The sequence below is a fragment of the Perognathus longimembris genome, chromosome 3, assembly GCF_023159225.1.
Source record: "Perognathus longimembris pacificus isolate PPM17 chromosome 3, ASM2315922v1, whole genome shotgun sequence".
NCBI classification, from domain to species: Eukaryota; Metazoa; Chordata; class Mammalia; order Rodentia; family Heteromyidae; genus Perognathus; species Perognathus longimembris.
Genome location: NC_063163.1, coordinates 90299463 through 90327436, shown reverse-complemented (window position 1 = coordinate 90327436; position 27974 = coordinate 90299463). Strand labels below are relative to the sequence as shown.

The 27974-nt window shown below is 55.3% G+C and overlaps 1 protein-coding gene across 2 annotated transcripts; it reads right to left on the bottom strand.

Annotated features, from left to right (window-relative positions):
• Positions 1 to 483: 483 nt before the first annotated feature.
• Positions 484 to 27340, bottom strand: Ulk1 (unc-51 like autophagy activating kinase 1). Of its 2 annotated transcripts, XM_048343165.1 has the most exons (28): positions 26895 to 27339; positions 26433 to 26525; positions 26313 to 26354; positions 14749 to 14781; positions 14407 to 14443; positions 12191 to 12364; positions 12031 to 12104; positions 11687 to 11788; positions 11485 to 11543; positions 11279 to 11361; positions 10854 to 10904; positions 10173 to 10261; positions 9826 to 9973; positions 9071 to 9131; positions 8754 to 8843; positions 8285 to 8410; positions 7526 to 7671; positions 7118 to 7204; positions 6464 to 6732; positions 5907 to 6100; positions 5267 to 5376; positions 5051 to 5194; positions 4360 to 4541; positions 4038 to 4210; positions 3841 to 3959; positions 3334 to 3491; positions 2436 to 2571; positions 484 to 2350 (listed from the first exon to the last, which is right to left on the bottom strand). In XM_048343165.1, exons 1-28 carry the CDS (start codon positions 27003 to 27005, stop codon positions 2295 to 2297), a joined length of 3147 nt encoding a protein of 1048 aa, XP_048199122.1. In that variant the 5' UTR covers positions 27006 to 27339; the 3' UTR covers positions 484 to 2294. The 2 variants fall into 2 exon arrangements, with proteins under 2 accessions (XP_048199122.1, XP_048199123.1); XM_048343166.1 differs by lacking the exon at positions 8754 to 8843 and having other exon boundaries at positions 26895 to 27340.
• Between the last annotated feature and the right edge of the window lie 634 nt (positions 27341 to 27974).

Genomic DNA, 27974 nt, shown 5'->3' with positions numbered 1-27974 from the left:
ACTGGTGGTTAATACCTGCAATCCTAGCTACTCAAAAGGCTGAGATTTGAAGATTGTGGTTCAAAGCCAGCCCAGGCAGGAAAAGTATGAGATTTCCCCACTCCCCCCCCCCCCCACCAAGTCCCAGGGCTTGAATTCAGGGCACTGTCCCTGGCTTCTTTTTGCTCAAGGCTAGCACTCTACCATTTGAACCAGTGCCACTTCTGGCCTTTTCTATATATGTGGTGCTGATGAATCGAACCCACTGCTTCATGTATCTGAGGCAGTCTACCACTAGGCCATATTCCCAGCCTGTAAGACTCTTATTCTCCAATAAATTACCAAAAAAAGCCAAAAGTGGAGCTGTGGCTCAAGTGGTAGACAACTCAGGGACAGCGTACAAGCCCTGAGTTCAAGCCCTAGGACCAGCACAGAAGAACAAGCCCTCCTGTACAACTAATTGATGCTTAAAAAAAAAAAATCAGCCCCCACTGACACCACATGAACAATTCCAGAGGTTTATTTTCTTAAATTGATATTACACAGAAGGACGTAAAAGGGGGAACTCACATAAAATTCACTTTAATATAGATGGGGTGGACAGGGGGAGCCTGGTCACTACTCTGTGGAGAACAGGATTCTCTCCCAGCATAGACAGACATACACACAGACACACATATACACACCCACACACATACACATACACGCCCACACCCACACCCATACCACCAGGAAGCCACAGGACCAGGAGGCAGTGAGGCCCCTCCCCCACCAGCCACTCCAGTGTTTCTGGGCTTGCTGGCCACAAAGCAATAAATACAACACTTACATGCAGCGAGGTGAGCTGTGGGATGATGATAAAGGAAACTAGTCATGGGGGCATTTTCTTACTCATCCAAGCACAGTGGCAATATTTCAAGTATTGCAAAGAGAAACACACTTGTGTCTGCCCTGTGACGCAACTCTTGCTTGGAAGTGCGGACCCACATCTGCCTGTGGACACCCAGAGATACATTCAAGTAGGTTTGGGCAGAACTGAGTGACAGGCTGGCCAACCAGGGAGGCCCAGGCAGTATCCAGCTCGTGTCCAGCATGTGGCCTGGAAGACAGGCCTCAGCGGTCTCCGAGGGCCATCGGGTGCGGGAGCCTTCCCACACAAGCTGCGTGTTATGTTTGATGGGAGGAGGTTTTGCATATGTGTTATTTTTTGTGTTCCTCAGATCTGCCCTAGTGAGGGTGATGGCTGGGCACTGCCATCCTGCTCGCCCACAGGGCAGGACAGTGGGAGGCCAGCCAGCCAGAGGCACAGCATACTGCAGCAGGCACACTGCCAGGGCCATCTGCCTCCAGCAACTCAGCATGCCTGGCAATGCCAGGTCCTCCCCAGGAGTGCCCACCTTGTCCCCCCATCCTTCTAAAGCAATTTCTGAAAACATCTAAGTTTCCTTCTTTAAAGAAAAAATAAGCGTCAGGAAAATAAAACGTTTTATATGTAAAGTGAAAAGTTCATGACAGGTGTTCGCGGTATAGTAAGCTGGTGCTTCTGACTGTCCCTAAAATAACCTTTAAATAAGAGGACTCTCCTTCCCCACCCCCCCGCCCAGGGGAGCCTGTTCTGTTTTCCTTCTGAGGACCAAACACAGGCAGCGGCACACTCTGGGCTATTTATATTTGTATACAGGTATCTGCATATGTACAACACCTCAGAGGGCAGGATCCCGAACAGGAGCTGTTGGCCAAGGGGCCAAGTCCTCCAGCCTCTGTCTGCATAAAGTGCTTGGGTGACTTACAAAGCTGGGTGGGTGACCTCAGAGGGAGAGGTTCCTAGAGAGATGGGGAGGCCAAAAGGCTACACCCCTTTTCCTGGGTGAGCAATGGGAGCAAGTGAGCCATGAGGAAAAGCTCGCTTTGGCTTGGAGTCAGCAACGCAGTCTTGGGGCCTTGCCTATCCTTGGGCTGCCCAAGTATACCTGCCTGCCACCTGTTGGCACCATGACTGCCTGCTGGGGAGAAGACGGCCAGGAAGGACAAGTTCAGGAATTCCTGTCTGGTGGAGCAAAGGCCCATCCCAGGTGTCTGTCCTGCAGGCCACTGCCAGCAGAGATGGGCAGCCGAGGGAGCGGGAGCTGTGCCAGGGCAGCAGGCTCGGGTGCTGTGGCTCCACCCAGCATCCTCACAGAAGCTGGCAGGCAGCAGGCTCAGCACCATCGTATCTGCACTGAGGCAGCCGAGCCGTCCGGATAGTCGGGCACACATCCCATATGTCTGCAGAGAAGGCCCAGCTCCAAGGACACTGTAGGCCAGACAGTCGCGGGTCAGGCGCAGACGCCAGTCAGGAGAGCTGAGAGTCTCCGCTCAATGCATAGCTTGCCTGTGTGTGGAGAAGCGTGAGTGTGGGAGACACTGGGTCCTCCCCCTTCTCCCCTCCCAGGGGCCTCTGAACTGGGTGCACTCACACTTGGCGATGTTGTCTATATCGGCCTGGTCCGTGAGCATGTGCTGCAGTCCCTCCAGCAGCAGCAGAGCCTTGTGGTAGCGTGGCACACAGCCCTCACGGTGCTGGAACAGCTCGTCCAGGGCGGCAGACTGCACCTGAGGCACAGGCACAGCTGAGCACCACCCACCCAGCATGGGCCCCAAAAGGCATCTAGCATACCTTGTGTAGTGGACAGGAGCCTCAACCTTGCATGGGGCACACACAAAGGACTTGGTCAACACTGAGCCCAGGCAGCCAGGGGGCAGCTGGGAAGTGTTAGCTGCAGATGCCAAGGGGGGCCAGGTGACCAGGTGGGCCCCGTGTAGCCACTGTGCTCTCTGCTTGACCCACAGAAGGCTCTCAACCCCACCCTGGGAACGAGAGCAGTGCTGGCCCGTTGGCACACACCAGGGCTGTTCCAACCACCATGGTCGCCGCCACACACCAAGTGGCCAGTGGATAAAGTCTCCAGGGCCTTTATTCTGAAGGCCACGTGCATGGACACACTATGTGTTCCAAGTACCTCCAAGTACCCTGGATAGAGGCCAACACTAGAGGCCAGGCCACCACCTTCCCACAAGTCCTAAAGCACAGGCCTCTCTCACTGCTAGCTGGGGAAACTTGAGTCTTGGGCTGTGGCACACAGTCCCCCCGACCCATACCACATGCATGGCATGGCTGTGGCACACAGCCCCCCATACCATCTGTGTGCCATGGCCAAAGACCCCCCACCTTGTACCATCTGCACGGTGTGGCTGTGGCACACAGCCCCCCAGACCCCCACCTGTACCCTCTGCACAGCATGGCTGTGGCACAAAGTACCCCCCACCCATACCATCTGCATGGCATGGCTATGGCACACAGCCCCCCACCCGTACCATCTGCACGGCGTGGCTGAGGATGAGTCTCTCAGCAGTGACACTGTGAACGCCGTCCAGCAGCCGCTGCTTGTCTAGGAGGAAGCGCTGCAGCCGCAGGCTCAGGCCCTGGCAGGACTCCACGCTGGCCTTGTATAGCTCATTGAGCCTGCGTACCACTGCAGGAGAGGAGGGCCTTGGTCAGCTCAGCCTCTGCAGAGACCAGTGGACTTGTAGGCAGAGGGCAGCATGCACATGGAAGCCAAGGAGGGAGGCCAGAGGGAGGGCAGTACGGGGGCCTCTGCTAAAAGTAGAGGACAGGCACAGACATCTCCTCCTCTTGCTGCCAGACCCCACAAATCCTGATCTCAGGTATAGCTCACATAGCTGTATCCAAGAGGACCTGAGCCCACATCTTCTGCTCAGCACCAGGCTGTGCTGAGCTCTCTACACCCACAATCGAAGGCACTCCTGCATGGCTGGCCTGGGCCTGCCCAGTTCCACCTCCTCCCTGCTCTCTTCTCTCACCCTGCTTCACTGTGGATGACAGGCAGAGCTTGCCAGCCCGGATCTGGTCAATGGCGGTCTGCAGGCCAGAGGACAGAAGCTCCGCCGCCTTCAGGTATAGCACTAGTTGCTCTGCGAAGCTGAGGAAAACAGGCAGGTCAGAGGCAGTGCAGATCCCAGGCTGCCATCCTCCCTGTGTGCCCCCCAGCAACACCCACCCCCACTCGCGGCTCAGCAGGCTGATCTGGTCGGCCACCATGCTCTCCTGAAGCTGGTACTCAGGGCCCCCAGCTGCCTCGCTGGCACTGCCCTTCAAGGCTGCAATCTCCAGGACTTGTTGGACAAACACGAGTGTGAAGCGCAGGCTGTGCAGAATCTCCGTGTGCTCTTGCTGGGGAGAACTAAAGGTCAGGACTCTGGCAGGGCTGGGCTGGGCATGCTTTTACTGCAGGGGAAGGTGGGGTAGGGATCTGCAAGTGGCATGGGCAGGGCTTCCCTCCCCCCCTCCAACATTCTCCAGCCAGAGACCCCTGGCCTCACCTCCATGAGGGTCTCCTCAGGAAGGTCAGGGGCCTCAAACGTCACACCCCCCTCTAGATTGTCTGCAAAGTTGTATAAGTGACCTGGAGCAGGGAGCTCAGGAACAACCTCACTGCAGGGCCCAGGAACCAGGTGACGGGCAGAGGAGGAGCCTGCAGAGCCCAGAGAGCCTGAAGAGCCCACTGTGGAGAGAGTGCTGGTGAGAGATAGTGGTACCACCTCACCTCCCACCCTGTGGTCCCCAACAATCTGATGAGCCTCAGTTTACATCCCGATGCAAATCAGGGGAAGCACAGTGGGCCTGGAAGAACAGAGACCCTGTCGGGGAGTGCCCAGGTCACCACCTGCAGAGCTACCCAGAAGTCAGGGAAGTTGGAGCCATGAGGATGCAGGCCAAGAGGTCCACCCAGATGCCAAGTAAGACCGATGCTGGGGGTAGAAGGCCAGGCAGCCAATGCCCTCACAACAGGGGAGGGCATAATGCCACTTGGGACTGGCCAGCTCGAACAGCCAGCATGGAGCACCATCCCTGCTCCATAGGCGTTCTGGCAGCCACACTGACCTGTGTATGCCGACTGACTGGAGCAGATGTCTTGGGAGGAAGACAATGGGCCGAGTTTGTGCCACCTGGCCAAGGGTGAGAAGGAGCTCCACCACCCCAAGAGTACAGGCTCAGCCTCATGGTCCTTACCTGAGAACATTCTGGTGCGGGGGCCTTGAGGTGGCGTGGTCCCACTGGGGGGAGAGCCCACGGTGAAAACGACTGGGGCCGGGCTGCTCGCTCCCCCAGCACGGGCTCCTGGGTGCAGGTTCCCTCCGAAGCCAGCAGAGGGTGCTAGGGGACAAGGTGGGCTTAGGGCCTGTTGTGGGGCTGCCTACCTCCCCCAGCCCTCTGGACTTCGCGTACCGATCTCCATGGGCTTCTCTTGAAGGCTGTCTGTGCTGCCTGAGTCTGAGGCCTGAGCCCCAAAGGCAGCCTTAAGGAGCAGGTCAGTGAGGCGGCTGCTGCTGAAGGACCTGGAAGGCAACAGTGAGCCAGCAGGGAGATGTTTACAGGGAAATCAGCAGCCTAGGGCCCCCTCATGTGGCTGGATTCACAAGAAACTGAACCACTCCAAGAGCCAAGTGCCACTGCCACCCTGCCACCACTGCCCTATCTTAGATGGGGAAACTGAGGCTCAGGTGAACAACCTGAACCAGGGTCCCAATGCCTGCCACATAGGGAAAGCTGCAGCAGCACAGACACTGAATCAAAAGCCAATGTCAAACCAGGCACCAGTGGCTCACACCTGTAATCCCAACTACTCAGGAAGCTAAGATCTGAGGATCACAATTCAAAACCAGCCTGGGTAGCAAAGTCTGTGAGACTCTTATCTCCAATTAACCACCAAAAGCCAAAAATGGAGGTGTGGCTCAAGTCGTAGAACATCAGTCTTGAGCAAAAAAGCTCAGAGATAGCCACCAGGTGGAGTTCAAACCCCAGGACCGAACACACAGACAAAAGCCAAAGGCAAGACAACAGGACACAGCCCTCTCATTGTACTCACCGGGCAAAGGGGCCCCGGGTTTCTTCAGTGGGCCTCAGGCCAGAGCCCAGAGGCTGACCCTGGAAGGGCCCTGCCTCTGAGAGGTCTGGCAGCGTGCGGTTCCGAGGGGGCGCCATCACTACACCTTGCCGTGCCAACAGGGTCAGCAGGTTCTGGGAGCTGGGGGCCTTGGGAAAGTCAAAGGAGGGCCCAGCCTAGGAGGAAGCAATGTGCTGAGAAGACCCAGCTCCCCAGAACAACACAACTGGTCTAAGAAGGCCTGCACCACACCTGCTCCAGGCCATAAGGTGTGGGGAGCCAAGAGGCCACAGTCCTGGACCTGTGTGTGCTCCTCTGCAAGGAGGGCCTGCAAAGTCCAACAGGTGTGGCCCAGCTGAGCCCTTGTGCCTAGGACAAGGCTGGGCCTCTGGCAGTGGTGTGGCCCTCCTCCTGGCCCTTCCAGCCATGTGTGACTGCACTTCCAGCAGGCAGTGTGAGCAGGAAGGGGAGAAGGAGGCATGGGCTCCTCTACCTCATCTCCCTCAAGTTTGGAGCTGTGGGAAGCTGCCTGTGGTTACCTTGGTCGGGGAGCCCAGGATAGGAGGCAGGGGGCTCCGCTGTAGAAAGTCAGGCAGCTTGGGTGAGCCTCGTAGGGGCCTGCAGGATGGCAGCACTGGACACGGCTGGGGGGCACTGCTCTGTGGGGCGCTGAACGTAGCTCCCAGAGGGTCTGTTGGGGGCTTGGGCAGCTTGGGGCGCACAATGTGCAGGTCAGACAGGTTAGGGGCGCTGTGCAGGCGGCAACCCAGGCCAGCAGTGCGAGAGGAGTGCTCGGGCACAGAAGAACCTGGGCATGGGACACAGACTTCATTACCCCCACAGTCCCTCAAGCAGGCATGCTGGAAAATGCACACAACCAGCCACCACCTGCTCCAAACCAAAGGACAGCACTCTCTGAATCCCACCCCAAGACTTCTTTCCCTCACAGTTCCCCTGAACCCCATCCCAAGATAGCGCTTTAGTCTTTGCTTTCAACCTGAGGAAATGGGCACAGAAACGTCAAGAAATTTGCCTCACTCAGGCTATACAGCTATGGAGTGGAAGGGCTGTGAGCCACCTTGCTGGGTTTCTCCCATGGCCCTGCAACTTCACAAGGACCTCACTTGAGAGGCCAGCAGCTACACCTGCCTGCCAACCATTAGCTGCAACAACCAGGGCTGCACTGCACTCACCTGCACGAGGGGTCTTGACTGCCCGCATCTCAGCTGCTTGTGGTGAAGGCACCCTGCTCCAGCCAGGCCGCTCAGGGATGGTCCCCACTAGAAGTAAAGAGCCCGTGGTAAGAACACGAGACCACAGGATCTCCACATGGGCCCACGACATGCAGGGCAAGAGACCACAAAAGCTCCATGTGACCCATGGCACACAGAACAGGAAACCACAAGAGGTCTAGAGGTCTACCTGGGTCCATGGCACACAAGGAAGAAACCACAGGAGCTCCATGTGGGCCCACAACATGCAGGGCAAGAGACCACAGGAGCTCCACCTAGGCCCATGGCACGTAGGTCATGGGAGATCACAGAAGTTCTACTTGGCACACAGGGAAGGAGTATTAGGACACTGGATAATACACAACTCACCTTGGGGAGATGGTGTGTAGGGCCGGCCCCCACCCAGGGACAGCTTCCTGGCCAGGATGGCTCCATCGGCATGAGATGGGGGAGATGGGCTGGCCCGGGCAAAGCCCAAGGGGCTGGTGCTACCAGACCTGCGGATGGCCGAGGACCTGCAGACAAGGCCAGCACAAAATGTGAGCCCCACCCATCATACCCAGCAAGGCCATAATGAAGCTGTGCACTCACTATGCTGTCCGCATAATGGATGCCTCTTCACAAGAGTCACTAGGAATTTCTCTCCTGCCTGAGGACCCAGGTCTGTCCCTGTAAATGCCAGCCTGAACTGCCTCCCATGGAAAGAAAAAAAGTACGCATACCTGCCATTTACTTCTGTCAAAATCAACACAGCTTTGTGAACTCACACACCTCCCTCTATCATTAAAGAACTCCAGAAAGCAGGGAGCTTCATGTCAATAATCCTAGCTATTCAGGAGGCTGAAATCTGAGGATAGAGGTTCAAAGCCAGCCCGAGCAGGAAAGTCTGTGAGGCTCTAATCTCCAAATAACCACCAGAAAACTGCAAATTTTCTGGAGGTGTGGCTCAAAGTGGTAGAGGGCTAGTCTTTAGTAGAAGAGCTCAGGGACAGCACCCAAGCCCTGAGTTCAGGCCCCACAACTGAAAACAACAAAAACTCTAGAATTTGCACAACTATACATGCACGACCCTCCCTGGCCTCTCCCGGGGTCCACCATGGGGCCCTCCCCAGGCTGGGGGACACCCACCGGGGCGCCTGGAGCTGGGTGGGTGACTGCAGGTTCTGCTCGATGCGCTGATAGTTGTGCACCTGTGTGGGGACTGGGATGGGGACTGAGCTGCCACACCTGCCGCTGGAGAAGGGCCCAGCCCGGCTGTGGGAAGAGAAATTGGACCACTAGAGGTGAGGCAGGAGGAAGCCCAGGTGCAGAAACCCTAGGGTAGAAGCTTTTCCAAGGCTTAGCCAGGCCCAGAGAGCTGGTTTATGCTCTGGGCTCAGTCCCACAGGCCCCAGGCTCCATTCTGTTCCTACGCAAAGGCAAGCAGGCAGGTCACTGGCATCACCCCAGATCCCATCCCCTAACAGCCCTTCTGTGGGACAGGGCAGCAGCCTTGCTAGTTCTGATCAAGAACAAGGCCTCTAGAGAGGGAAGTCTCTGCCCAGATGAATGGCTATAGTGACTCAGGGATGCCCAGCCCATACCCAGACCCATTTACCCTGAGGGGCTGGGGGAGGTGCTGCAGGTCGGGGAGGGAGATGGAGTCCGGCCATGGCTCTCCAGGCCAGTAGAGGCCACCAGCGAACTCCTGGTAGGCAGAAGGGACAAGCAGGCACCCTTAGATTGAGGTGGCACAGGCCCCCAGCCCTCCCTTGCCCCAGATTTTCTTTTTCTTTTGGGGGGCGGGTGGGGGGTTGCAGTGCAGCAAGCTGGATCTTTTCCACACAGCCGTGCCCCAGGATGGGGTTGGAGCAGGGGAGGATAACAAAGGCCGCTCTGAAGGCCTTGCTGTCCCTGGACAGGGTACTGACTTACCCACTGCACAGCAGACTGTCCGGCGGGGGCTTTGCACTGGCCACCTCGGCCACCAGGTCACCTGCAGGTAGAAGGCATCTGGCCTGGGTGTCCCTGCCTTCCTGGGTGCCAACCCCTCCCCCCCCCCCAGTCCTGTCTCTTTTCTCTGTGAATAGGACTGCTGTCCAGGCAGGGCAGGGGCTAGCTCAAAAAGTGGCCTTGTGCGGCTGAGAGCCAGAGCCAGACTGCAGAAATGAGTTGCTGGTTCCTGGGAGACACCAGAGCCAGCCAGGGCCCAGGAAGAAAGAACCGACAGGAGCAAGGCCTTGAGTAGCCATGGAAGGCCCCCAGGAGAGCCTCTGCGGCTTTCAGTGCTACTGGCGGAAAGTTGGAGTCAAGAGAGGTATGACCTGGGAAGGAGGGAGAACCCCAAGACCGGGCCCTGAGTGCAGCTGAGGCAACCTTCCCAGCCTCTGGACTGTTTCCAGGACGCAGAAGTCTGAGGAGCTGGGGCCCTGTAGGAGCCTCTCTTCTCTTCCCTGGCCCCCTCCTCCACCAGTGGTCTGCAGTAGGGTTTGTTCTAGGTCACAGACCCTTTATTCTGCCCTCCTCAGAGTCCCCAGCCAGGGGACTCCAGGAGCACATGGGTTGGGAGGGCTACTCTCAGTAGAGGCAGGCGGGGTCCTGCACTCCTGCCCTCCCCACTGAGTCTCACACTTGCCCCGCACTCTCCCCACCAATGCAGCAGGACCAGTCTGCCATCACTGTGAACAGACCTGGAAACTGGGCCGGGACCATGACAAAGTCATCCGTGTCACACGAATCTTTGCTGCTGCCACCTGAGTCTCGAGAGCCCTGCAGGAAGCCAGTGGCATCGGCTGGGGACGTTAGAGTTTTCTGTAGCTGTGCCATTTCCCCCAGGGACTGGTGGACAGAGAAAGGGTCAGTGAGCCAGCTGAGGAACCTCAAACACCAATGAGATGACCCTATGCCACCCATCCTCCCCCATCTAACCCCCAACGGCCAAGTGCAGTGGTATCTAGGGCCTGCCACCCCCCCACCCCCAGTGCAGTGATATTTAGGCCCAACTGCCTCTGCTGGGCTGCTGGAGGTGGTGACTCACCGGCGGGGAGGCCAGGTGGGATGTGGAGCTGCTGCTGGAACTGCTGCCAGATCCTGAACTGGGGTAGGAGGGCACGGGCACGGGTGGGGCTGGGAAGAGGGGAGGGTCAGTGGGCACAGTGCCCACAGGGGCCCTCCCTGTGCTGGGGAGCAGCTGCCTAGGCTGTTAAGCCGGGCCAGCTCAGGGATGGAGAGGAAGAGCAAATGGATCCCATCCCAGCACGGCTCCCTGCCTGACGGGGAGGAGGATGGGCAAGAACACTCTGGCCTCAAGCTGCAGCTGTGACAGGGGCCAGCACCCATACCTCTAGCCCTACCCACTCCTAGGCCCCTGCCTCACAACCACCCATCGCCTGGAGTTGGCCCAGCGTGAGGCGGGCCCCACCTCCTGAGTGGGAGCCTAGGACAATATGTTACCAGCCTACCCAGGCGGGGCCCCAGGATGCTCAGGGGACTCACACTTCTTTTTTTTTTTTTTTTTTGGCCAGTCCTGGGCTTTGGACTCAGGGCCTGAGCCCTGTCCCTGGCTTCTTCCCGCTCAAGGCTAGCACTCTGCCACTTGAGCCACAGCGCCGCTTCTGGCCATTTTCTGTATATGTGGTGCTGGGGAATCGAACCTAGGGCCTCGTGTATCCGAGGCAGGCACTCTTGCCACTAGGCTATATCCCCAGCCCGGACTCACACTTCTTGATGGAGGTGCTGGCATCCAAGAAGGGGTGGTGGAAGAACTCATCTGTGGAAAGAAAGTGCAGGTTCTTCAGGACTGCAGGGTCTTAGTCCCAGCCCCAGATAAAGAGATGGGGCCTTCTCAGCCTACCTGGGAGTGGAGTCTGAATGCCTTGAGGAGGGGGTTAGGCACCTGGGAACCCCACCCACCACTGCCCCTGAAGGCCAGCAAGACATGATTAAGGACACAGGCTGAGAGCAGACTCAGGCCAGCTACTGTGAGGGTGGCCAGAGGCAGTGTATGTGAGTAGTTAGAAGGCCTGGTGCCCAATGTGGGTAGGGAGGGGCAAGAAACCAGCTGTAGGCCCGATCCTCCTCCACACTTGGATGCTGTACAGGTGGCCAGGGAGGTGCTGTGGATGCTGTGCATGTGGCACTCACCAAAATCCATGCGGTCTTTGTGGCTGCGCTGTAGCAGAGACAGGAGCAGCTGCCGCAAGGGTGCTGAGGTTTCCCGGGGGATGCTAAGCAGGGAAAGAGAAGACAGGTATGACCAGGTCTGGTGAGATGCTGGGGCGGACCATCCCACGGACAGGGAGAGGGAAGCTGGGTTAGACCACACACAGGATCAGGAAAGGGACACTTACGCAGGGGTCAGTGTCTTGTTCTTTTCGTAGAACAGGCGCAGGTCCTGAGGGCTGCTGGCCTATGAGGACGGCAACATGAGATACAGCTCCCTGCAGCCCTCTGGCCGCAGGTTAACCAAGCTTGTTTTGCCCTCAGCCAGGACCGCTGGCTGTGTCATGTCCACACCCCTAGCGCCCACCCTCTGGAGCTGTGAGTGCTCACCTGGAAAGGGGCCTTCCCTGTCAGACACTGATAAATAATAGTGCCAATGCTCCAAAGATCAGCCTTCCCGTCATAGTGCTGGGACATGATGACTTCTGGGGCCTGTAGGAGCCAGACCAGGTTAGTGCAGAAGGGACTGCAAAGTCCCACACACAAGCAGCATGACTCCCTGTGCAGCAGCCTGAGGCCAGGAGTGACAAGATGAGCACTGCCACATTGCTGCCTCCCTCCACTGGGCCGCAGGCTAACCCTAGTTCTGACACCCCTAGAAGGTGCCTTGAGTGGTAAGCTGGACCTGGCCCCACCCTGCACAATTGTGGGCGCTGGAGAGAGAAGCCACGCACCATGTACATTGGAGACCCACAAAGTGTGGCTGCCATCATGTTGCTCTGGAGGTACCGGGCAAACCCGAAGTCAGCTGTGGGAAACACAGAACATGGGGGGCTTCAGCTGGGATGAGCTGCAGAGGGCCCCCCCCCCCAAGGGGCTGGCCCCCGGCCTCACCAATCTTGACACGGATGTTGTTGGGATTGGCACGGCGTCCACCAGGATTGGACAGCAGGATGTTCTGAGGCTTCAAGTCCCGGTGGATGATGCCCTTGCTGTGCAGCAGCCTCATGGCACCCGCGATCTGCTGCAGGAAGAGCCTGATGGTGTCTTCACTCAAGGTGCGCATGGCTGTTAAGGTGACACAAGCTCAGGGGTTACAGCAAACACTCTCCCAGACACACTCAGGGATGACCCCAACAGTGGGGCCACTGTCTGGCCCACTGGGACTCACACAAAAGGCCTGTCCAGTAGGCTTTAGGCAAGCCCTCCCTGTAAACACTGGGCCAACTCCACCTCCGCCCACAGGCTTGGAAGGCACAGCCCTCCTTGCCTCCATCCCCCTGACGGTTCTGCAGTGCCATCTTCCCACTGCCCCTCATCACCCCACCACATCACCCCAAAACAGCAAGCTCTCCAGGCTCATGACAACATTGCTGCCTGTTTATAGGCACCCATCTAAACCCAGCATCTTCCTCAGATCCCAAACTTGGCTTCTTGTTTGGAGATGAGCTGGACAGGCCTGCACTGTGCCCCTGGTGTGAGAGCCCACTGGGCCTGGGTCTCCTCACACCCCTCCATCCTCTCCCTTCAGAGGACTAGCCTAGGCCCAACCTGACACCTGTGATGCCTGGGAACTGGCCAGCAAAGACCCAAACCCTCCAAGTCAAGGTCCCAGGAGGCAGTTCGGCCACCAAAGGGGACAAGAACAAATATGGGGTGAACAGCCTGGCAACGTAGGTTGCCAACTATTCCCAAAAATTGTGGCCTATGTACTGAGCCATCCCAGCAGAACTGGAAGCTCTCCTAGACTTGGAGTCTGCCCTGTCAGCTCAGCCAAAAGCCATTGTCTCTCTGCACCCTGGGATGATAAGCCCCAAAGCAGAAAAGCTACCCACATGGGGCTGGGGTCTCCATGCCTGTGTTCCAGTGGTAAGGGAGGTGTGATCACGGGATTCCTCCCTGACCAGGAGGCCTGAAAGAGCCACCAGGGATCACACAAGGGTGCCAAGTACAAGGGGTGCTGGGCTCTCTGCAGACCCCATGACCTTGAGTGACCAGTACCCCAATCAAAGGCAACATGTGGAAAGCCCTAAGATGGAGAGGCACTAAGATGCTCCAGGCACTAAGGCTTCCCCCACCTGAGACCAAGAGGGCAACTCCTGAAATGGCCATGTGGATGCCCCACCTGCCCCATGCTCTGCACCACCCACCCACTGCCCCCCCCCCCAGCACTGCCCCTTGCTCTGCTGTGCACACCTTCTGTGTACCCCATATCCTGTCAGTCCTTCTGGCCAAACTCTTTCCCCACATCACCACTCAGCCAACTCCTTGAGACCCCCCCGCAAAAAAAAATAAGAAAAAAGATGCCTCCAGGGGCTGGGAAGGTGGCTTAATGGTAGAGTACTTGCCTAGCATGCATTAAGCCCTGGGTTCAATGCATTAAGCCCTGGGTTCAATTCCAGTACCACATAAACAGGAAAAACCAGAAGTGGATATGCTGCTCAAGTGGTAGAATGCCATCCTTGAGTAAAAGCAGCTCAGGGACAGTGCCCAGGCCCGGAGTTCAAGCCCCAGGACTGGCAAAAAAAGATGCCTCCCCTACAACACTATGAATGTGGCAGGGAGGTGGGCATCAGTGGCTCACACTTGTAATTCTAGCTACTCAGGAGGCTGAAATCTGAAGAACCACAATTCAAGGCCAGCTCGCACAGATGCCATCTCCAAAATAACCAGCAAAAAGCAAGACTGGAGATATAGCTCAAGTGGTAGAGTACCAGCCTAGCAAGCTTATGACCTCAAGTTCAAATCTCATTCTAAAAAAAAAACAAAAAAAAAAAACACACCAAACACCTCATTCTTCCAAAACAAGCCAACAAACTATGGGGCCATCCCCTGTAACGCTTATTCTGACCCATGCCTCCCACTTACTACTCCCCAAGTCCTTCCTGCTGTGCCTACTGCCCACAAAGAACATCCACACTGCAAAAGCAGAGCTCTGACCATTCTGGTCACCACCGTCCCTCAGCAGAACACTCTCAAGAAGTAGCTGTGGAGAGGGCAGGTAGCAGGGGCCATGGGCTGGGAAAGACCCAATGGCACACAGCAGGATCAGTCCAAGCTGGGCCACCACCCGAGCAGCAGCACTGCCTGGCTGCACATGTTCCACTCACTGTGCAGGTAATCAGCCAGGTCCCCGCCGTTACAGTACTGGAAAAGACCAGCAACAGAGTCAAGGAGTGGCCAGTCCTGCCCCACTCCTCCCTCATGTACGCCCCCTTGTCCTCCTTCACATGCCCTCCCACCCCATTGTCCCTCCCTTATACACTCTCCCTACTGTCCCCAACAATCTTGGCTAGGGATGTCAATGTTGAATGTTCACTATTCCCCAGTCCTGTCATGTCCCTCTCAATACTGAGCCTTACAAGGGGTACATATACAGGCTATGTTCCATCCTGGACTAGGTGACTAGGGATGCCTTTATTCCATTCTGTCCCAGACCCACAGGAACTCACCTCCATGACCAGGTAGACTGAATTGGCCATTTCCTGCAAAATAGAGCAAAAGCCATAAGTAACGGGAAGAACCGCCTACTCCCACTGGGGCACTTCTGGAGCCCTGGGTACTCAGGGCCACAGGGCCCTCCACAAGCCATCAGAACCACAGGGCCTTCTACATGTCATCAAGACCACAGGGTCCTCCACAATCCATCAGGAACACAGGGCCCTCTACATGCCATCTGCCTACAGAGTTTAGGCAGAGTAGATACAGCCAGGCCCTTGCAGCCCTTCTGGGCTCAGACTGTGGCAGCTGGGCTGTTTTACTGCCATCATAAATGTCGGCCTGCCAAGCGCTGGTGGCTCACTCCTGTAATCCTAGCTACTCAGGAGGCTGAGATCTGAGGATCACAGTTCAAAGCCAGCCCAGGTAGGAAAGTCCATGAAATTCTTATCTCCAATTAGCCACCAGGAAACTGGAAGTGGCACTGTAGCTCAAATGATAGAGCCCTAGCCTTGAGCTGAAGAGTTCAGGGACAGCACCCAGGCCTGGAGTTCAAGCCCCAAGACTGACAAGAAAAAGTAAAATAAAATAAATGTAGGCCTGAATGACAGGAGCAGCAGCCAAAGAGGCCACTGGAGTGGGACAGACTCCAGGCCCCAGGGTCCTCCTGGTCAGGGGAAGGAAGTGCCCTGGCCCCAGGCTGATGGGCATGGCTTGCCTCCTGTGAATGGGGAGGCCTGTCCAAGAGGAGCCACCATAATAGGGTTCAGAAGAAGGTGTGGGTGGAACTCAAGAGCCACCCAACTTCCAGCTCCAAAATCAATGACGCCAACAGATTACGGTTTGCCAGGTTGAGTCAGCAGCTGCTTTCAAATGCCCAGCCCTATTGGTGGGCTCACTCTACTATGCCCTGGCCACCTCTGTCCACTGTCCAGTCAGCAATGCCAGACAAGTTCCTTCCTGGCTCAAAGCAGATGTACACACAGGCAGATGAGTGTCTGTCAAAGCATGTTCCCTCATCTGAGCAAGAGCTCAACAAGAGCCCAGCCTGTTGTCCGGCAAACAGCACCCACTGATGGCTAGCAGGCTCGGCCTATGCCCATGCTAGGCCCTGAATCAGAGGCTTCCCTGAATAGCCACTCCTTGAAGCAATTAGGAGAGCTATCCTCACTGCCATTTCAAAGGAGAAATGGAGAGGCAGGGGCCCGAGCAGGCAGGATGGTCTAAGTCCTGTAGACAGGGTCTCCAGTCCAGGGAGCTCCATTCGACTTGGGAGGGGAGCCCTTCTCACAACACTCGCCTCTTCCCTGCAGCCTACACCAGATGCACAAAGCCATGCATTCCCAGGGCACTCTGGGAGAGGATCCACACCCAATCACAGGGACTCCAAACAGCAGCCCCTGAGGCTGCAAAGCCAGAGACTTGGCACTCGAATGGCCCAAAGCTCTGAAAGGGGACCCGGAGACCTGGAGACCTGGAGGCCCGGAGGCCAAGGCACACCCTCAGGCAGAAAGCCAGGCACCAACCAGCCTCTGCCCTCTGCTCCATGTATCAGCCACAGGTCTTGAGCATGCCCTAGACAGGCAATATACTCAGGCCCCAGCCCGGCAGGCCCAAAGAACCCCAGCCCTAAGACTAAAGGGCCACAGGTGAACAAACTCCTAGGAGGACTGACAGGAAGCTGCCTGCCAGTGACACCTGGAGTATCACCACCCATTCTTCTACCCCAGAGCTACAAAAGGCAGGGAAAGGCCTAGGGCCAGACTCAGCATGTCCCCAAGTATGCCCAGGATCCAGACAGGTATGGACTGGCAGAGAGGCCTTCAGCAAGGTAGGCCTGGTCTGCCCCACACAGGGCCTGTGTGCCCCAGTCCCCAAGTTCATGCCTGAACTTGTCTGCCCCACCCAGGTGAGAAGAACCAGGAACCCTGGTCTTGGCTCCGCCTACCAGCTCTGCCCACCAGGCCAGCTGTGGTGAGAGATAAGAGTCACTTAGCAGGGGCAGGAGCAAGATTCAGTGACAGGGTGGGAGAAAGCCAGAGACTTCAACAACTGGACAGGAGTCAGAGCCAGAAGAGGGCTCAGGGCAGGCAGGGGGTGACCGATAACAACCCAGAAACAGCCTGGGTAAGAGCAGCAGCACCCACTCGGCTCCCTGCTGCCTCAGAGATGGCCTCTCCAAGGAGCCTCCATACAGGCCAGAGCCTCTGGGCCTCTTATCCCAGGACAAGCAGAGCCAGAGAGGCTGGCAGGGTGGGTCTTAGGCTTGTCCTCAGAGGACATGGCTCAATCCAGCCCAGCCAGCCAGGGAACAAAGAAATGGTGACAATGACGGAAGCAGGGCAAGGGGCCAGGTAGGTACAGGGCAGAGGGACAGGCTTGGCAAAAGACTGTGGCCCCTGCATGACCCTCACCGAGAAACTGACCAGGGTACTTGCCCCCACGAGCCAGGCCCTCAATTCCAAGACTCTCAAGCTGCTGGCCTCACTGGACTCCCTAGGTCTGCCTTCCTGAGACATGGTGGTCACCTCACACCACTCTGCTGTGCTAGCCTGCATCCGGACCTACCTGAAACCTGAGGAGGCAGTCCCCAGGGTCTCCAATCCAGCCTTTCTCTACTCTCCAAACTGGCCCCCCGCTATGGGCAGCCATAGCAGACTCCACACCACCCACCAAGCTTGATTTCACAAGGTACCCCTGGGTACAGGACCCAAAAGTGGAAGGGATCAGGGAGGGAAGCCTCAAGAGAGTCAGCCCAGGCCCCGGGTCAGCTGTGTCCACTGCCCTAGGAGATGGCTCCACACAGGCCTTGGCTTGGCCCTCGGCTCCCAGCAGGAACTGGTACATGGCAAGCATTCATGAAACTTGTTTCTGTATCTCCCGGCCCTGCCCACTTGAGCGGCACCAGCCACATAGACAACAGGGAGGCTCCGAAGCCCATTTTACAGATGAGAAAACCAAAACCCCAAGGATCCAGGAGACTGCCCAATGCTGCCCCATGGAAGCCAAGGAGCTAGAAGACTTCTCAGTGCTGCACAATGGCCCAGTCAGCCTCGGCAGGCCAGCTTACACTCCTGTTCTCAGTCACTGCTTGTGCCAGTGCCAAGCCAGTAGCTGTCTGGGACTGCCCAGACTCCTAGGAGAGCCCAATCATGTGGATTCTAGCCCTGGCAGGGACAAGGAGGTAGGGCTGAACCACAAAACCCGCAGGGCCTTTAGGCACCCAGTGGGAAGCTTTTACAGAAAAGTTCATGTCTAGTTCTGCCCCCAGAGCTCCCCCATACATGCCTGGGCTCTTCCTCTGCAAAGACAGTGGCTTTCTCCAGGGAACCAGGCCAGGGGGCAAAGGCCAGAGCCCAACTTCAGTGGCCACAGCTGACCCTGCCCTGTCCAGTCTGGGCACACCCAGAACCCAGACAGGCATCAGGTTCCACCTCTCCAGCCTCTGTTCGGTTAAATTTGCTTCTCTCAAGGTCCTCTAGGGAGGTTGGGCCTGGCCAGCCCTTAGTCTGTCTCAGATACCTGAGGGGCAAAGGCAGATGGCAGCTATAGGCACTCAAAAGTAGGTCTAGAAGGTGCTTTTTTCCAAATAGGCTTCCAACTCCTGCCCTCTACCCATGGAACTCTGTTGCCCACAGGGGTTGGGTCTGGCAAACAGGCTGGCAGCACTGGCCTACTTAACTCTTCCTGGGCTGCAGAAGGTGGCAAGGCCACAACCTCAGCAGTTGGGCTAGTTCCAGGGCTGGGTAAGGGAAGGCCCACTGGAGAAATAAGCCTGCTCTGCCCTGGGAACCACTGATGCTGCTCCTGGGCCCAGGCTGACCTTACTGAGGGTTTGGTGAGTGCTCATGCCCTGAGTCCAAGCCCTAGGACTGGCAAAAAAACAACAACAACAACAACAAAAAACAAAACCTGAGGGTTTGGTGGCAGGTCCTGACAGGACCCCAGCGCTACCCATCAACTTCCACAGGATGGATGGCGGGGAGGGGGGGGGGGAAGTGCAGGGGTTGCTGACCATCCTGAAATGCCCTGGGGAAGGACCTCCTAGAGATGCAGAGCCTGTCAGTACATGGGTGAGTGATGGACTGGAATCTGCAGTAAGACAAGCCCAACATGGTCCTGCCTGGGACCTGACCCAACAGCTCCACCCACGCCCAAGCTGAGACCCCACTGTCCCTCCTTCTGCCACCAGCAAATACAGGCCAAGTATTAGAGACAGGACTCAGATGTGTCTGCCCAATCCCCAAATCTCAACTCTTGAGTAGCTGAGATTACAGACATTTTTTGGCCAGTCCTAAAGGCTTGAACTCAAGAGCCTGGGCGCTGTCCCCAAGCCTCTTTGTGTTCAAGGCTAATGTTCTACCACTTGAGCTACAGGGCCACTTCTGGTCTTTTCTGAGCAGTTTATCGGAAATAAGATCTCAGGGACTTTTTCTACCCAGGATGGCTTTGAGCCATGATCCTCAGATCTCAGCTTTCTGAGTAGCTAGGATTACAGGTGTGAGCCACCAGCACCTAGCTGGATTACAGACTCTTATCTCCAGTTTACCATCAACAGCTAGAATTGGAGCTGCAGTCCAAGTAGTAGACTGCCAGCTTTGAGCAAAAACCCAAGAGAGAGAATGTGAGGTTCCGAGTTCAAGTCCTAGTACCAACGCGCGTGCACACACACACACACACACACACACACACACATACGTAACAGAGAAGATTGTTCTGACTTAAGTGTAAACACCATGGTGAAATCTGCTATTATTATATACTAAAAAAAATAAAGAAATAAATAAGTATAGTAAAATAGGCTGTTGGGCAGTGGGTGGGTAAGGGAAGAGACAGGTGCATAAGGTCAAAGCACTTATCACCAATGAATTCTGTGAAAACTAAATGTATAGAAATGTAATAATGAACCTCCCTTTACCTTTCATGTATACTAATTTTAAATAACATAGCCAGGTGCCAGTAGTTCACACCTGCAACCCTAGATATTCAGGAAACTAGTATCTGGAGGACCAGAGTTCAAAACCAGCAGGGGCACAAAAGTCTTTATGAGAGTTCATCTCCAAAATAGCCAGCAAAAAACTAGGCTGGAGGCATAGGTCAAATGGTAGAGTACCAGCTAAGCAAGCTAAGCTGAGTAAATGCAAGGCTCTGAGTTGAAAGCCAGTGTCAGGGGGAAAAAAAAAAAAGGTCAATTGGGCACTGGTGGCTTACACCTATAATCCTAGCTATTCAGGAGGCTGAGATCTGAGGATCACAGTTCAAAGCCAGCCCAGGCAGAAAAGTCTGTTAGACTCTTATCTCCAAAACTACTCAGAAAAAGCTGGAAATGGTGCTGTGGCTCAAGTGGTAGAGGACTAGCCTTGAGCACAAAGAGGCTCAGGGACAGCACCCAGTCCCTGAGATCAAGCCGAGGACCTGGGGGTGGGGGTGAGGGGGAAGTAAGTGATAAAACATAGAAAACAGGTATTTATCAATTCATTAATTTTATCGATAGACTGCCAGTACTCTTGGCCCTGTATGTTTGTTTGGCTTTCCAACTCATGGATGGTGCTCTACCACTGGGGCTATGCCTCTACTTCCTGGTTCTCCACTTGCAATTTTTTTTTTTTTTTTTTTTTTGTTATTAGAGTCTTGCAGACTTGTCTGCCCTAGCTGGCTTCTGACTGGCTTCAGAGTGTGATCCTCAGATCTCAGCCTCTAGAATAGCTAGAATTATAGGTATGAGCCACTGTTGTGTGGTGCATACATTTTAAAGCACTGGACTATGCAAGTCATGTGCAGACTGCCTGGACCCTTAGCACCTGCTCACAGCTCTGACGAGGGTTCCTACAGGCTGCATCAACCCCACTGCAAGACTGACTTCCACTCTGAGAAGTCACAGACTAGCTGGGGGCACGCCCTTCTACCCAGGCCTCAGCCAATAAGGAACTCAAGAAGCTGGTCTGTCTACATACAAGAGCAGGAGAGTCACTCCTGAACAACCCAGAGGAGCATCTGGCTTCAGAGAACCAGCCAGACTGTTGAGTGGGCTTTCTCAATCACCACCAGAAAGGGTAGCACTGGGCCATGGCCATAACCAGTTCTGCCAGTGCTTGCTTCTCTAGTGACAATGTCCATCACTGCATGCCAGCCACACTGAGAAAAAACAGGCCCAGCCGGACGCCAGTGCCTCACCCTGTCATCCCAGCTACTCAGGAGGCTGAGATCTGAGGCTCACAGTTCAAAGCCAGCCTGGGCAGGAAAATCTGTGCGTGACACTGTTATCTCCAATTAACTACCAAAAAAGCCAGAAGTGGAGCTGTGGCTCAAGGACTGCACTAAGACTCTGAGTCCAAGTCCTAGGGTCAGTACATGTACAGGCGCGCACACACACACACACAAACAAGCCCACCCCCCTGCCTTGGTACCAAGGACATGTACCAAAGCCAGGTATACACAGGTCTGCTAGACTCAGAAAATAGCACAAACGCTGGGGTTTAGCTCTGTGATACAGTATTTGCCTACATACAAGGCTCTGAGTTCAATGCTTAGCACCACAAGGTAAAAAATAATAACCTCCACAGACAAGAAATAACTTAGGAGGGGAAGGAACTATTTGAGCCCATAATAATAGGGCTAATTTCCTTATATATAAAGAACTCTTACCAATTGATAACATTTATACACCTCTCATCATTTACAGGCAGTTCTAAGTTGTCATCACAACTACTCTATGAGTAAGAAAATAAACAATAGGCTACTTGGCCAGCATCTCACAGGCAGGCCAAAGGCAGCACCAGGACTCAGGCCCAGGCCACTGACCACAATCACATCTAGCCTTGGGAAGAACAGGGAGAAGAGCCTGCTGGCCATCTGCCAAAGCAGGATAAATCTCAATGCTCATGTGTGCATCAGATGACAAACCTCACTCCTATCCCATGGAAACACAACTGTCCAAGAAGCTGTGTCCACCTTTTCCCACCAAGATGAAGAGCCTGGACCAACCTCCTGGCAGGAACAGGGGCACAGGGGTGTGGTTGTGCACGGAGCTGTGGGGGCACAGGAATTAGGCTGCTGAGCCACCACGGTCTCTGGAGTGTAACTGGGTAACAGCCATCCAAACCACAGGACAAAAACAGCTGTCCAGGTCCCTGGCTGTAAACCCCTAAGCCCTCAGGTACCCACTCCAATAAGAAATCAGAGTACATTCTTCTGATTTAGACTGAAAGCTAGTTTTAATAAGATTCATAGTGCCTCTCAGCTTCTCCAAGACATTCTCAATGTAAGGAATCATAGTGGAGGTGTAGTGTGGAGGGGAAGAAAGAGAGTGATAATGTCAAAGGCATAGTCCACTATGATCAGTACCACACTCGGACTCCATCTGCCAGGGATGGGAGAATGGCCTTTTTACTGCATGCCCTTCTTTCTAGACAAATCATTCATTTCCTATTTTAAAAGCAAATCACAAGACCCCAAATAGCCAAAGCAAATCTGGACAAAAAAAAAACAAATGCTGGAGGTTCACAATTCCAAACTTCAAATTTTATTTTAGACTTATAGTCAAAATAGCTTAGCACTGGCACAAAAGCAGGCCTGAAAACAAATGGAATAGACTGGAAGATCCAGGTAGAGACCTGTATACTTACAGCCATTTGTTGGAAAAGATAGCTTCTTCAACAAAAGGTGCTGGGAAAACTAAACACCCATATGCAGAAGACTAAAATTAGGGGGTTGCTGGGACTGGGAATATGGCCTAGTGGCAAGAGTGCTTGCCTCCTATACATGAAGCCCTGGGTTCGATTCCCCAGCACCACATATATAGAAAATGGCCAGAAGAGGCACTGTGGCTCAAGTGGCAGAGTGCTAGCCTTGAGCAAAGAGGCCAGGGACAGTGCTCAGGCCCTGAGTCCAAGCCCAGAACTGGCAAAAACAAAAAGACAAAAAAAAAAAAAAAATTAGGGGGTTGGGAATATGGCCTGGTGGCAAGAGCACCTGCCTCGTATACATGAAGCCCTGGGTTCGATTCCTCAGCACCAAATATATAGAAAAGGCCAGAAGAGGCGCTGTGGCTCAAGTGGTAGAGTGCTAGCCTTGAGCATAAAGAAGCCAGGGACAGTGCTCAGGCCCTGAGTCCAAGCCCCAGGATCGGCCAAAAAAAGAGACTAAAGTTAGATCATTATCTGTTACCTTGCACTACTACCAAATCGAAATGGATCAAAGACCTCAACATGAGGCTTGAAATATTGAAACTACGAGAGGAAAAATAAAAAAATTTAATTAATAGGCAAAGGAGCTAAATAGAGATGTCACCGAAGCAGAAGAAACAAAAATGACCAATAAACACATGAGGCAAATGCTCAATATCCCTGGCCATAAAGGAAACACAAATGAGATTCCATCTCACCCCAGTTAAACTGGCCAACACTGATAATTTGAACAATAACAAATGCTGGCAGGGATGTGGGGGATTCTGATTGCACTCTTGGTGGGAATGTAAATTAGCACAACCACTCTGGAAAGCAGTTTGGAGATGCCTCAAAAAGCTAAACATGGGCTGGGGATATGGCCTAGTAGCAACAGTGCTTGCCTCCTATACATGAGGCCCTGGGTTCAATTCCCCAGCACCACATACACAGAAAATGGGCAGAAGTGTCGCTGTGGCTCAAGTGGCAGAGTGCTAGCCTTGAGCAAAAAGAAGCCAGGGACAGTGCTCAGGCCCTGAGTCCAAGCCCAGGACTGGCCAAAAAAAAAAAAGCTAAACATAAAGTCAGATGCCCTGGTGGCTCCCACATATAACCTAGCTACTCAGTATGCTGAGATGTGAGGATCACAGTTCAAAGCCAGCATGAGCAAAAGTTCATAGCATTTTTACCTCCAATTAATCACAAAAAGCCAGAAGTGGAGCTGTGACTCAAGTGGAAGAGAGCTAGCCTTGAGCACAAAAACCTACAGACAGCATCCAGGGCCTGAGTTCAAGCGCCAGGACCAGCAAAAAAGGAAGAAAAAAACCCTAAACATAGCACTACACTATGGTCCAGTGATATCACTCTTGGGCATCTTACCCAGAGCATTACAAGTCAGAAAGACACTTGCATATCCATGTTCACTGTTGCACTATTCACCATACCCAGGTTATGGAAAGATGCCTTATAATGAATGTGTGGAACAAGAAACTGTGGTACACATACACAATGGAATTTAGTCATCTATTAAAAAGAAAATATGTCACTTGCAAGGAAATGAATGGACCTATAAAAAACTATGTTAAGTGAACATATTTTTCTCTTATATGTGCAAGTTAGATCTAAAATACAAAAACACATAACATATACAAGATTATGCATATATACACAAATTGACTAAAGGACTGTCTACTCAGGGGAGAAGTCCAATTATATAACTCCTATTGTTAACCTTCATTTAACAAAGTAAATACCAGGAAGCTGAAACATGTTGTGGGGGAGACAAGGGAGGCACACAAATGGAGGAAGATGTGAGAAAATGCAGTCATTATATTCAATATTCACTGTGTAAAAATTGAACTACATAACTTGAAGGTAGGAGAGGGGGAGAGATGGAGGATGGAAGGGGTGATACTGAGTAAGATACTTTGTACTCATAACCTGACTTCTGAAATTGAAACCTCTTTGTACAACTACTTACTAAAAACTTTTTTTAAGGCAAATCACTTAAGCTGGGCACCAAGTGGCTCACACCTGTAATCTAACTACTCAAGAGGTTGAGATCTGAGGATTGCCATTCAAAGCCAGCCCAGAGAAGAAAGTCCATGAGATCCAACTCCAGTTAACTACCAGAAAACCAGCAGGGGCATTGTGGCTCAAAGTGGTAGACAGATAGAGAGCTTTGAGTGCAAAAAGTTCAGGGACAGCACCCAGGCCCAGAATTCAAAACCTAAGACCAACAACAACAAAAAATCCAGGAAAAAGCTGGCATTCACGCGGTATAGCATGCCATCTGAGCAAGCAAGGTAAGCACAAGGCCCTGAGTTACTTTTTTTTTTTAACAAAGTTTAAAAGTCTTAAGAATTCAGAGCCACAAGCACACACACCTAAGAGTAGACAAAGCCCCAGGTGAGAAGACCTCAGGAGCCCCTGGAATGCAAGGAGAAAGCTGGGGTTGCAATTCTCAGCATTTCCTCTAAGTAAAGGAAGTGTTGCCAAAACTGGAGGAAGTGGCAGATGCCCACAATCAGATGTGGCCAAAACGAGTGCAGCAGCCCACAGAGAAGTTTGCTGGAGTGGCAAGAGATGGATGACCACAGGAGCCCAACCCCCAATCTGTCCAGTCCCACCCTTGTAAGTCCAGACAGGAAGCAGCTTTGAGTGCTGGGAGGGGCAACACAAGGTGTGGAGTCTTGGGCAGGACTGGCAGACCACAGGGGCCTGAGGCCATGGAGGTGTGGCCCTAAAAGGTTTCTTGGAGGGATGTGGGTGGGGAAAAGGGTGGGTGGACTTAAGAAAAAGGACTATAAAAAAAGGGTTGGACTTGAGCACAGGAGGGGGAGGGAGAGTGAGGGAGGGGAAAGGCAGGCAGAAAGGGCAGCAGCCTCTTGAACACAGAACACAATGTCTCTGGAAGTTTCCAGGTACTACTCCCTGTCACACTGGACCTAGGCCCTGCCCACATGTCACCTCATGAAGAGTCACAGCCCCCAAGGCCACAGCAAAATTAACAGTGGAAGAGGGAGAGGGGAGGAGGAGACAGGGGAGGAGCCTCCAGGAGGGAGGCCACCAAAACACAGCCACTAGCTGCTGCGAACTTCCTCAGCCAGGGCTGATCCCGTGGCCCCAGTAAACAGGTTTCAAAACCATTAGTCAGCACTTTGTCGGCAGTCCTGCCTGGGATTCCTGGTCTGGTAGCCAGACATTCAGGGCTCCTACCCTGACATCACTGGACCAAGGGGTCTCAGGCGAGGGGGAGTGTGTAAGCTAGCTGGTCGGCTAGTTTGCTTGCTGGGGTGGCGGACCTGAGGTCGCCTCATCCAGCTGCACAGTCCAGCCAATCTGGCGGGGCAGGCGCAGTCCCAAAGGCCGGCCAGAAGGAATCTCCGGCAGCCCCTCCCCCTCTCGGCGTCTGACGCAAAAGAGACTGTCCAATGCCAAGCCACTGGAGCAATGTCAACAAACAAGCCGCCAGCCCAGACAGGTGGGCCTGCCTGGGGCACTGGAAACAGTCAGGGCCACTAGGTCAGACACAGAGGAAAGGGGGGCGCCTGTGGCCAGGTCACTGGCAACTCAGATAGCACGTCTACATGGGTCAAGGAAGCACGGCCTGGGGACTCACCACTGTTGCCTACGGTCCCCTCCCCACTCAGGCAGCCAAATAAACGGGGGGGATCCCCAACACCCAGGGTCAGCAGTCAGGCCTGGAACAGAGATGGGATGTCCAGGGCCCACAGGGCCTAGGAACTGGACTGGACAAGCAAGGACACCGGCCCTTTCGACCCACACCAGGTGCTGGATTGGAGCCCTCCTGGCCCCTCAGGGGCTCCATACTGAGCAGCCTGGAGCCTGAAGGTGTGAATGGGTCAGCCTGGGAAGGTGACATGCCCTCCCCCACCGGTAGCGGGTGGCCTTACCTGGAAGTCGTACAGTGCCACGATGTTTTCATGCTTTAATTCCTAGGACAGAAATCCAAGTTTCTTATGAGCAAGGCCGGAGCTGGCCCAGCCTCTCCCCATCACAAGGCACTGGCTCACCTTGAGGATTTTGATTTCCTTCCCCAGCAGAGTCTGGGACTTCGCGAGATTCTTCTTGTTAATGCATTTGACCGCGACCTCCAGGTCGTGCTTCTGAAAACCAAGCGTGGACGTTCAGGCTGAGGCCGCCTTACAGGCTGTCCCCAGGCTGGGCCACCGAGATGGCCTGGGCAGCTCGCGGGAGCCGTGGAGTCGGGGTCCCGGGATGGGCTCGGTAGCAGGGCTCGCGGCTAGACTGGGGAAGGGACCCGGGAGGCCCCCAGGGCTGCTCCAAGAGCCAAGGTCCAGGGCTGACCTACGCGGGTAAGGGTCCCAGGGTCTCGGGCCGGGCCCAGGGGGGCTTCGGGGCTGGGGTTCAGGCTGGGTCGGGGGCCCTCCTCGAGCCACAGTCCGGGGTTCCCGGGCTCCCGGGGAGCCCAGGGTGGCGGGCCTAACTAGGGGCCCGGCCGGCGCCTCACCCACCTCGCGGTGGCGGCCCTTGAAGACCACCGCGAAGGCACCGTGCCCGATCAGGTCCTTGCGGGAGAACTCGAACCGGCCCACTGTCTCGATGCCGCCGCGGCCGGGCTCCATGGTGCGCGCGGGCCGAGGCGGCGGGCCGGGGCGAGCGGGGCTTAGGCGGAGGCGCGGGGCTCGGGCCGGCCGGGCGCGCGGGGCCAGGGGCGCGGGGCCGGGCGCCTCGCCGGGGCCGCGCTCCCCATCGGGCAGGCCAGGGCCGGGTCCCAGCCCCAAGGGCCCGCGGGCCTGGCGGCGCGCTCCCTCGGCCTCCGGCGCGGCGCCCTCGCGACGCTGGCACTCGGAACCCACTCCGACGGCGACTGCGGCCGCCACCCGGCTCGGGCTCGGGCCCCGGCTCGGGCCAAACAGCGGCGTCGCGGATCCGGCCGGGCGGGGGAAACAAAAGAGCCGCGGCGCCCGGGCCTCTAAGCCTGAGACACCAGCGCAGCCGCACTGGGAGGGGGCGGGGCCTGGCAGGAGCAGTGCCTGACAGGGGCGGGGCCTTGCAGGGGCGGGAAAGAGGCGGGGTTTGTCGGGACCGGGACCTCGTGCATTGCGGGACTGGTGGAGGGCGGGGCTGTTGGGGGCGCGGCCTGAAAACGCCGGAGGACCTTAAGTGGAGGAGCCCTGGAGGGGGCGGGGCCCGATCGGGCGGGGCCTGAATAGGCCGGAGGACTGTAAGTGGAGGACGCTGGTGGGGGCGGGGCCTTGTGGGGGCGGAGCTTCTGGGGCGACCAGCAGGGCGGGTTTGTGGTGGGAGGGTCCAGCTTGCTGGGCGGGGCGGACGCCGAAGTGGGTGGAGGTGAGGAGGACAGTTGGACTTGTCGCCTTGGGTCCCTATGCCCTCAAGCAGCGGGTGCCCTGTCCCTGGAGTCAGAGGCTGTCCTGTTTGCTCTTCACAAGTCTGCCCTAGCCGAGCTGAGTCACCTGCCCCAGAGACCTCCTGCAGTGGTGGGGGAGGGGACTAGAAGGCTAATTGCACTGATGGAAAACCTAGGAAGTGGACAAAGGGTGGGTAAGAATTCAGATAAGGGCAGATACCCA

Excerpts from the sequence above, each read along its gene's own strand:
- Ulk1 (XM_048343165.1), bottom strand. The coding sequence starts at position 27,005 with ATGGAGCCCGGCCGCGGCGGCATCGAGACAGTGGGCCGGTTCGAGTTC. Across the intron at positions 11,362-11,484 it reads AACAAGACACTGACCCCTGC|CATCCCCCGGGAAACCTCAG; the intron begins GTAAGTGTCCCT and ends TTCCCTGCTTAG. Across the intron at positions 6,733-7,117 it reads AGTCAAGACCCCTCGTGCAG|GTTCTTCTGTGCCCGAGCAC; the intron begins GTGAGTGCAGTG and ends TCCCATGCCCAG.